This window comes from Aspergillus affinis (genome assembly GCF_023601865.1).
Source record: "Aspergillus affinis strain CMG 70 chromosome Unknown NODE_273_length_10686_cov_88_309360, whole genome shotgun sequence".
NCBI lineage: Eukaryota > Fungi > Ascomycota > Eurotiomycetes > Eurotiales > Aspergillaceae > Aspergillus > Aspergillus affinis.
In genome coordinates, this window is record NW_026516054.1 from 1 (window position 1) to 10,686 (window position 10,686).

The 10,686-nt window shown below is 45.6% G+C and overlaps 3 protein-coding genes across 3 annotated transcripts; 1 reads left to right on the forward strand and 2 right to left on the reverse strand.

Annotated features, from left to right (window-relative positions):
• KD926_005463 (uncharacterized protein) lies at positions 1–4,175 on the reverse strand (the record flags this gene model as incomplete). Its single annotated transcript, XM_053095563.1, has 4 exons — positions 1–2,208; positions 2,262–2,856; positions 2,929–3,081; positions 3,140–4,175. Coding segments are annotated over 4 exons (3,964 nt in total), but the record flags the coding sequence as incomplete, so codon positions are not given.
• Positions 4,176–8,458: 4,283 nt separating this feature from the next.
• Positions 8,459–9,304, forward strand: KD926_005464 (uncharacterized protein; the record flags this gene model as incomplete). The annotated part of the gene is made up of 2 exons (XM_053095564.1): positions 8,459–8,662; positions 8,963–9,304. 2 exons carry the CDS (start codon positions 8,459–8,461, stop codon positions 9,302–9,304), a joined length of 546 nt encoding a protein of 181 aa, XP_052949780.1.
• Positions 9,305–9,477: 173 nt separating this feature from the next.
• Positions 9,478–9,909, reverse strand: KD926_005465 (uncharacterized protein; the record flags this gene model as incomplete). Its single annotated transcript, XM_053095565.1, has 1 exon — positions 9,478–9,909. One exon carries the CDS (start codon positions 9,907–9,909, stop codon positions 9,478–9,480), a length of 432 nt encoding a protein of 143 aa, XP_052949781.1.
• Between the last annotated feature and the right edge of the window lie 777 nt (positions 9,910–10,686).

The window sequence follows — 10,686 nt, forward strand, 5'->3', positions numbered from 1 at the left end:
TCTGCAGCCCGAAATAGTGGCGTTTGACCATTACTGCCTGCTATATTGACCTCTGCGTCGCTCTTAAGCAGGAGCTTGATCACTGCATCATGCCCTCTTTCTGCAGCCCAAAATAGTGGTGTTTGACCATTGCTGTCTGCCAGATTTACTTCTGCCTTTTTCTCAAGCACGAGCTTGACCATTTCGCTCTTCCCTTCTGCTGCGGCCCAAGACAACGGTGTCCGACTATGTTCAGTGCACGTGGAATCAACACTTCTTCCTTTTTGTAGCAGGAGCCGCATCATCTTCTCGTCACCATTGCTGACAGTCCAGTATAGCAGCCTTTGCCCATAATCAGTGTTCATAGAGACAGAACCAGCACTGTGATCGAGGAATAGCTTGACAATGTCCATGCGCCCATTCATAATGGCCATTGATAGCGGTGTGCTACCGTCAATGCCTTCCAAATTAACATCGGCGCCGTACTCCAAAAGTAGTTTAGCGACTCCTTTATGTTTCCCTTTTGCGACGCGCCATAACGGTGTCCTGCCATCTTGATCTTTATAATTAACTATCGCACTGTGCCTCAGCAACAGCTCAACGCCTTCCTCGCATCCAATTTCTGCAGCCTGTGACAACGGCCTCCTCCCACATCCATCCTCGGAATCAACATTTGTACCTTCTTTGAGAAGCAGCTCAACCACCGCTAGATGTCTTTCCTTTACCGCTGTCATCAGTGGTAGTCGGCCATATACATCCTTAAAATTGACGTCTGCGCCTTTTTCAATGAGCAGCTTGACCATTTTCTGGTTTCCTGAAAAAGCTGCCGACATCAGCGGTATTCGTCCAACAAGCAAGTTGACATTGGCGCCATGTTTGAGAAGAAGCTGCACCATATTTTCAGATCCTCTACCAGCGGCTATTGACAAAGGTGTATCCCCAGCGAAGTCACTCGAATGAGCATTTGTCCCTGCCTCAAGATAAAATCTCACAGCTTCTTCATTTCCTTCCTTGGTAGCTTTTAATAAACCTGAACGCATACACGTAATGCTCTGTCTGCAGTCGATGTTCACCCCGTTTTGGAGTAGCAGCTTAAGCACATTCTGATGGCAATTTTCTGCAGCCCAAAAGAACATCTCTAGACGACTGCTGAGTTTGGAGTATAGCTTTATGTCTTTTGCTAGTAGCAACATGGCCGCAGGTTCACTGTTGTTAATTCTTGCCCACCTTAGAGGTGTGTCGCCGTATACATCCATAGAAACAATACTAGCGCTATGCTCGACTAATAGCGCTATAGCGGGTATGTTATCGTGCAAGGTTGCCCACAATAAAGATGTTCGGCCATTTGAGTCTCTAAGGCAAGTACTGGCTCCGTGTTCGAGCAGTAATTTGACCACTGCCTCGTGGCCATTCTTTGCAGCGTATGACAATGGCGTCGACCTAGAGCTGTCTTCCAAATTAGGCTTAACCGTCTTGAGGAGGACCGCAGCTGCTTTCTCAACTCCGAAATAAGCTGACAGGTGAAGACTTGTCATCTGCCTTTGAAACCTCTGGCTGTAACCACCCAATCTTATCCCGGAAACCATCAATACTTGAATCGACGCTTCCATTTGAGCTTTTTTCTCGAGAAGCTTGATGACGGTCTGAGGACAAGCCGAAGCATCACGGGCGTGATGTCCCCAATTGCAGGCGGCGTACATGTAGAGCGGGTTAAACTTCAGTCGTTCCTCGAGCCTGGCGTCTGTTTCACAAATCCCGCTCCCGAACACACTAAATGATAAATAGGCTGCACATATTCCCGAAATATTATTTTCCGCGTTAGGGAACCACTTAGTGTGTGTTCGTTCAAAGTACTGTTGGGTAGTGTAATGTACCAAACGTATAATGCTGCTTGTTTCGTCCACAGTGACCAGTCCAGCGCATACTGAGATCATATCTTTAACTCGGGGTAGGTTTTCCTCGTCAAGTTTGTGTTTTCTAACTTCTACTGCAAGAGCATGTTGAAGCTCTCTTGCAAAAAGAGTTCTCTTTGCGAAAGTGATCCATAAAAGAACTTCTTTGGCAAGGTATGCTCGTTTCTCATTTTGCCCCTCAACTCGGGCCATCGCATTTTCGTATGCTTTGTTATATGCCTCGGATCCCGTTGGCAGACTTTTCAAAGCAGTTCGGGCGGATGCAAGCGATCTTTGCCCAATTAGCAAATCGAGATGAAGTTGTGCCAGCAGGAACCTAGACCCGATTAGCTTGAATTTTCTGTGTCTTATTTGAGAGATTTTACATACATGCCGTCAACTGATCGGATGATTGCAGTCTTGACTTCATCTTGCATCTCAATGCTGTCGGCGATGAAATGCGGCAATTGGAACATTTGGGCGTCCAGATATCGTCGCACATCGTCTTCTCTTGCATGTATTGGCAACGTCGTGGCCCCTTCAAACCTCTCTGCTATCTCAGGGATAGGCCGTGAAGTCGCAAAGATATTCGCTTTACGCAACTTGAGGGAGAAAATCGCCGACAGGAAAATCGATCGACAGCCATCGGATATTTTGCATTCATCAAGTGCGTTAACCAAGACGAAAATTCGCGAATAGATAGCCGACACGGAATGGAGCGCTTTTGAAAGTTCATCAAGCAATGGTCGTGTTCCTTGGACTTTGTAGCGATCGTACAGTTCTTTCACGAATTGGGGTAGAAAGGGCTGCTTGCCAGCTAGCTGTTTGACTAAACTGGCTGTTAAGTCTTCCGCCGTCTGCTCTCCTTGTTGGCCGAATTTGCAGTAGATGTACGCAATGCCGACTTTTGCGTCCTTGGAAAATTGTTTGTTGAGATCATGCACCACTATCGATGTGAGGATTGTCTTCTCAGCGCCGGGATTTCCTGGACAAAACAACACCTGGCCCTCCGTCTTCAACCAAGTCTGGTACTTTGCAGAATCAAAAAACTATTGACCGGTCCCAGGCTGGTGCCTCCGGAGACTGTCGCTCTGCTGAGAACCGTAGTTAGTCAGGGTAAGCCAGTCGAGTATCTCAAGTTCTTCCTGTTTTCCTAGTCCGGACCTTATGGACTTGACATCCCTAGCCGTCGCAGATACACAGTCATGAACTAATATATCATTAGAATTTGGTTGTGGAGTTAGAAAGTAAACCTGTGGCCGACTAACTCTTGTCTATCTTTCCCTTCGCTGGCTGCTCATGGTCAACATCGCTTGGCTGTACACACTCTAGAAGCTCCTTTGCAAACGCAGCCGCTACAGCAGCAGCGTGCTCCTGCCAAGCGTCGTTTTTGTGTGAGTCTGCATAGTCGCAAATCCCTCGAACGACGAGGCATGAGAAGTTGTTCATCAGTCCCGCCGCTTCCATTTCGATACAAAGAACGCGACCACCAAGATCGCGGTTCAGCTTATCTCGGACGGTAGCGTCTTCGATAACTTTGTTACCCGATACTATGAGACCAAATTGCACAGCCATATCTCTCTGCGACCTCTTCACAATCCTAGTCTTGTCGCAGAACCGGCACGGATGTCTTTTGTCGCTATCGTGATCGTCGTCCTCTGAGGAGAGCCCACAATGCATTGCATTCTGCCCGACATGGCTGTAGTCTGCTTCAAACAATACATCCTTGAATGATTTCGACCTTACATAGTTCGGCGCTAGTCTTGGCCACTTCTTTCCCAGTTCCTGCACATACGTCGGTATCTTTGAGCCCATCATCTCGTTTTTTGTCTTCAATTTCGATAAAGCCGTTAGGAGCGAGAGTGGGGGAATGTTCAGTGCGCCACGTCGCTCGAATTTACCACCGTCTTTCGCCTTGCCAAGGTCCCATTGCACCACACCAGGGAAATTATCGACCGGTTGACTGACCACAACATCACCAAGTCTAACGTCGTTGGTCGGAATACTACCCCCAATGCCGACCATAAGGCCGAACTTTATCGACGGGAAAGCGGATATCATCCAGCTAACAGCGGCGGCTGCTTGTATCTGGCCGTAAATCCCACTTGGTAGGCAGCATATGACAACGTTATGATGGCTGATTGACCCAAGGGTATATGTGTTGGGGTCATTGGGCGGCTTTGGGAGATCGGCGTGCTTCTTCAGCATGGCTGTAGCCGCGGTCTGTTCTTTCGGTAGAGCGCAGACCCATCCCACAGTGTAGTCGTTATGGGTTCTAGGCTGGCCACAGGCCTGGAAAGCCATTCTGGAAAGGGGTTCACGGCGTATTCGAGAGGAAAAGCGGAATGAGGCACTAATATGCTGCGGTCGGTGGTGTTTGCGCACGAGGACGCCCAGTTCGCTCAAAGTTTGTCATAGAACTCAGTATGGCGGGGAGGGGGCTTGTATTTGACCTAGAAAAAGCGCTCAATGCGTGGCTCTCGAGGAAAGAAGGTGTGGGTTGGGGATGAGGCTGCGTTGGGTGTCAATTGGTAGGCTCAGCCGCAGCAACATATCCAACCAATTGCGTATGAGTCCCCTTTTCACATGATTTACTGTGCAATAATTAATGAGAGGTAATATTGCGTGTGTATTATAGACCATCTTAGCGCTGGCATCCCCAGCAGACTGTGTCTAGGCCTGTAACATTAACCAAAGAACTGTTCCCCATTGTAAGTCCATACTCGCCTTGCGCGCTAATCTTTGCCCGTGGCATGGTTGTCTTGAGACAGGAGTTGACAGGGTTTATTTTGTTAGCGTTGAATTATCCAACCTCCGAGGGGTGGAATATATAAGGATATGAAAGGCAAAGGGTCATAACGGGGCAGTTTATTGAGGTTAATCGCCCAGGGCACTCAGTCTTCCGCTCACTCCGTGCTCAGTGATCGCCTTAGGCTGCTCGGGGTGTGCTCAGGTCTACTCAGTGAGCAAAAAGCGGCGAGGGGTGAGCACTAAAACGGAAAGGGAAAGCCATCGGCCTGGCTAGAAAATCAAGTACGTATGTAAGATCAACAAAATGAGAAATTAAGATCCTGATTCTTTGTTCCTAATAGATATTAATACAGCTGGTATCCCAGGCTACAGCGACTCCTTCTTTCTTTGATTTTATTAATCCGTGGATTTAACCTGGCAAGCTCTTGATCTACTTGTAAATACAGGCCTTGACTATTTACATTATATCTTGTCTATCTCAAATCTATCTGGCATTTTTGGCCTCTTCCGAATCCTTCCTGATCGCCCTTGTGTGTATTTCTCAGTAATATCCTGAGGCTCAGTGGCACTGGTTGCTCGCTTGCGTTATGCTATAGGCTGAGTTGCAGATAATATTTGCTTAAGCAGCTTATTGTCTGAATCATCAGATAAATTATCTGTTTCCTGTTTTTGCTCCTTATCTTCACTGATTGGATCAAGCTCAGCAAGTGTAGGAATAGGCTTAGTTTCCTGATCATATAGTGTAGCCTCTCCAATAGAGAGTTACTCTCTGATCAAATCAAGCTCACTATGCTCACGTTCAAATTTTGTTGAGCAGAGGTGAATCATTAGATCTTTGATTGTATCCTCTTTTAATTGCCCTCCACGATAGTGGCATATATTACGAGTACAGTTGAAAAGCCGTTCAATACCAGCTCCACTTGCTGGTATAAATAGAATATCGCGTGCAAGTCTTGCAAGGACAGGATATTCTTGTGCATGATCTTTCTGGAATATCCGAGGATTACCTTTCATAAAACCTATTATCATAGTTAGTAACTATATGAATAGCAAATTAGATAATTAGATTTACCTTTTGCAAGATACTGAATAAGCTTATCATCTCGGCGATCAACCTCAGCCTCTAGAGCTGTCTGTGAGTCACATAGCTTATCAAGCTCATCTATTACTGAATGAGATACTCTCCTAACATCAGCTGGTTGCTCTTCTCTGTAGTATCGTTGTTGATAGCGATCAAACTTTGACTGAAGAATGCCCTGGTAATGTCTCATCCAGTTAACCCTATTTCCATTTTCATCATCGCCTCTCCAGTCTGAATTATCAAATTATCGAAGTTTCTTTGATGGACATAGGATAGTTGCAATAGTATATACTGAGCTATAGGACTCACTATCCGTCTCTCTATAGTATTTGCTGAGCTTTGCATCTGCAGCTTCAAGTGCTGATAGTATCTTCTTTTTTCAAGAGACTGATTTGCGTTGTAGCTTCTTCTTCGCAAGATCAAGATGATTGAACAGCTTGTTATAGATGCTGAAGATATAGTGAATAGTTACATCTCTAGTTTTTGATAACACATTTGTGAAATCCAAAAATGCTGAAAAACAGGGTAAGAGATATTTCGGCCGAAATATGAGGTACGAAATTTTTTTTCTACCTTCTTAAGAGTCCGAACAATATTTGGATATCGTTAGATGTTCAATTGCTGTAGATGCTGTGGTATATCTACCCATGTAGACTCTATCTTATCGATTTGCTTTAAGCTTTCCAAGTAGCTCTCTGAGACTTAGTTGTATAACATGAGTATTGCACGGAATGCAGAATAGTTGGTCCTTATCAAGTGCTAGAGATTGGCCAACTTCCTGATTAGCTGTTATCCTTGTATTATTATTTAACGCATTATCAGTAGTGACTGAGAGCACTCTGTCCGTGATACTATGCTGCTGAAAGATTTGGGTTACAGTTTTACCAAGGTGGACACCATAATGCGAGCCATCTAATGGCTCAAATCCAAGAAGAACCTTACAGTGATTCCAACCTTGATCAAGGAAATATCCAGTTATTGCCATGAACGCCTGTAAGAAAGGAGATGTCCAGCAATCTAGCGCAATTGATAAATAACTTCCCGTTGGGAGTCTGTTCAGCATATTTGACTGCTTTTCCTTTACATTATCATCAAGAAGACGTCGGATAGTACGCGCAGAGGAAATTTCCAGTTTCAATTCGGCAAATTGTGTAGTTTGAAGGAGGTCATGAAAGGCTGAATGTTTAACAATTCGAAATAGGAGACGAGCGGTAGCAATCAGATTCAGTATTTTTTTGTTAAAGGAGGTAAGTATTGAAATATACCTGAGACTGTCGTATCTAGATAATAGTGATCTTAGCAAGATTTAGTAGTAACTAACGCTTATATTTAACCTTAGGTTGTCCTATTCGTTTTGTCCTATTCGTTCATGTGCTACTTGCTCAAAGTCTTGCCAGATATCTGATGTCTTTTTGCTATCCTAATCGATGTTACTTCTCTTCTGTTGCTTACTATATCCTGTCGTAAGCTACCACTCAATAAATTGTTTCCGAGAGTCCTCCATATCGGGATAAGTCTCATATAAAACCTAGATACGTTGTAATGTAGGCCCAATGTGTATAAGGCCTTTTGAGGCATAAGCTGGTTGAGGAGGAAAGTAATTCGAATTTAAGGAGATGGTCGCTTGGCTGCTTGAGAATTCTGGTATCTCAGGAAAGCTATCTGATAGTAAGAGATCAGGATCAATGAGAGAATCAGAGTAAAAAGATGTATGTGATTGAGACATTGTAGGCTATTCCAGCATATGATATTGTAGACAGAGAATAGGGGGAAGGCCAGAGACTTACAGTTTTTTTTTTTTCCAAATTGTAGCCTTCGTGGTCGTAAACAACGCGAATTCGACGTGTTAGAAAGTAATAGTTAGATCTGATTGGTCAGATAAGTGGCCGCATAGCCCATACCCTCATGACTATCATCAGCAAATTAGTGTCTTTAAATAAGTATATATAAACTGTTTGTTGTGATTCGGTATCTGGAATGACCTGATTTTTAGTATTTTATTATATTTTTAAATTTGCAAGATAGATGTCGAGTGTTGAGACTTGAGAGTGTAAATTGTAGAACTTTGTTAGAAATTCATCGCGAAGGCCTTAATGAAAAATATATATTTTCAAGATTAGCTTAGCTTACAACCACAACTCTTAAAATTATAGGTCTATATAACAAATGAGGCTTATAAAAAAGAGATAGTCTAAATGAATAGAGGCTTTAATTAATACATACAATATAATTTCGTATAATTACCAAGCAATTGTAGCACAAATAGTGAATTGTATTGGAAAAACTAGAACACATGTTTAGAAATCAGTTAACGTAGTTAAGTTTCATAAAAGCTATGCTGGTGGCCAAAAATTGATAATTAAGCGAAATTTATGCTAGTGCGGCTCCCGTGCGGGTGTGACGAACTGACCAAGAACCACTATATAGAGCGATGCGCGTACCAAGTCGTTAACTTGGTATTCTGGTCTTTTTTGTAGCTCAGTTGGTAAAACGTCCTACAGACCTACTAAACGGTCTTGGCGGGTAGAAGCACACCTACCCACTGCCAAGCCCGTGACAGCGGGTACCCGCAACAATTGCGGCCATGGGTATCAAATCACTACCCATAACCGTGGTTATGCCGCATCCTAGGCTATCCCGTAAACCCCGCTATCTCCGGCAGGATTCAATAAGCCCAAGTGATAAATTCAAGCATGTAGCCACCATCACCAACAATATATCTTCTAACCAATCGATAAATCCACAAACCATAACCATGACCCCCAAGACACTAGCCTGGCTAATAACCGGCTGCTCCTCCGGCTTCGGTCTCTCCCTCGCGCGCGCCGCCCAAGCCAGCGGCCACAGAGTCATCGCCACCTCGCGTAATCCCCCTCGCACTCCTGACCTCGTCACAGAGATCGAGAGCAAAGGAGGCAAATGGGTCCAACTAGACGTCGATAGCGCGCAAAGCGGTGACGTATATCACGGATCTTGAGCATGCCGGCGAAGAAATCGACGTCCTGGTTAACAATGCCGGGGGCTCTATCTACGCGCCTGTCGAGACAAGCATAGAGGAAGAGATTCGAGCGAAAATGGAGAATATGTTCTTTGGGCCGCTGCGCTTGATCCACGCGGTGCTGCCTTGTATGCGCCGGCGCCGGTCTGGGGTGATTGTTAATATGAATAGTGGGGCGTCGCTGGATGGGATTCCGACGATGGGGTTGTATGGCGGTGCTAAGGCTGGGGTGGATAGTATATGATTCTTTCTCTTACCTAGGATTCGTTCCGTCTTACCAAGATCCTGGCGAAAGAAGTAGCCCCGTTCAACATCCGCATACTAACTGTTATCCTAGGGACGTTCAACACGAACATGCGTAACTCTATTGTTCTAGGGACGGCCCCTCTCCCTGAGGACTATAAGGGGACATTGACGGAACAGGTGCAGGGGCTTCTTTTGAGTGGCAAGATCAAGCCTAATGGGGACAAGGACAATGCTATGCAGGCCTTATACGAGGTTGTAGTTGGCGAGGAGCACACGGCGGAGAAATTGCTGCCGTTGGGGAGTGGATATGGTTCCTCGGTTGCAGGGAGCGAGGGATTATCTTGGGCATGCGATTGAGATGTTTGGTGATATGGCTGGTAGTGTTGCTGTGGATTGAAAGGGAGGATATATAATAGGACTGATATCCCTGTCTTAATGTATATTGCCTATGACATTCTTTACAACAGCCTTAACCATCACATTGTCCTATATTAAGTAAGATACACCTAACTGCAAAAAGTTCTCTCCAACTAAAAACCCGGACAAGGAAACGCAACCCGATAATAGTTGCACGCATATCCCGGCTCCGAGCAACTCCCCCAAACCCCCCCGGCCGGCTCCCCATACCCATAATCCCCAGCACTGTACGCAATCTTATACTTGATATTGCAAGAGGGCCCGCCCGTAATTCTCAGCACATCAACGGTGTACGGCAGTTGGGAGTCGATGGAGTCGCCCTCGGCGAAGTTCTCGACGTGGCCGATCTGGTTGCAGGCGTGGTCGTAGATGAAGGCGGCGTTCTTTTGGAGGTCCTCGCAGGTGTCTGTTGGTTGGAGCTGGTAGGCACCGAATTGGCAGCTGCCTTTGCCTTGACCTACGCAGAGCGAGGCGCCGGAGGGGACAGCGGCGGTGGTGAGGCCGACGATGAGGGAAATGCTGAGGAGGGTTTTAGAGAGTCCCATTTTGGGTGGTGGTGGTATAGAGGGTTAATGTATGTATAAGGTGATCGAGTATATGGACTGAGAAGAGAAGATAGTAGACTTCGAAACTGAACACACACATCTAAAGACTTCACATGCCCCCCTATTTATACCTTTTCAGTCACTCATAATCCACAAAATACCTCAAGACACAGCATGGCGCCCACAATAACCATAAAAACGTCCACACTAGGTCGAACTTCTGCACCTTCGCAAGACCACTATCCCATAGTTTAGTATAAATCAAGGCAAGTCCAGATTTGTACCCCACATTCAACAAGAATCTGATCTTTGGTCCCCACATATCACCAATAGCAGGCATTCGGACAGGACAATGTCTCTCAACACAAGGTGGAGATAGGGAACATACTTGGGGGCCAAATTCCAAGGAACGGGATATCATTGGGGGCCAAATCGGTAGCACTTTACTGGGAAGCTATAGCGATTTGGCAGATCTATACTCGCGGCTTAGGGCTACTAGCAGAGTGTGGAGAGCAGAGCAGCGCATACATAGACAACTCAAAAACCATGAAAACACAACCAGCCAAAAACCAAATAAGAACAGCAATCTAAGCGAGGTGCAATAGGCTGGGTGAATCGGCCGGGTGAATCGGCCCAAGAAAGACAGAGCTAAGCTTTGCCAGCCTCGGCTGGTGGGGAAATTATGGAGACGCAAACATGCTTAGTTTAGTTTAGTTTAGTTTAGTTATATTTTACGGCCGCGGTTCACCGCCTAGGCACGTGACCCGCCATCCCCTG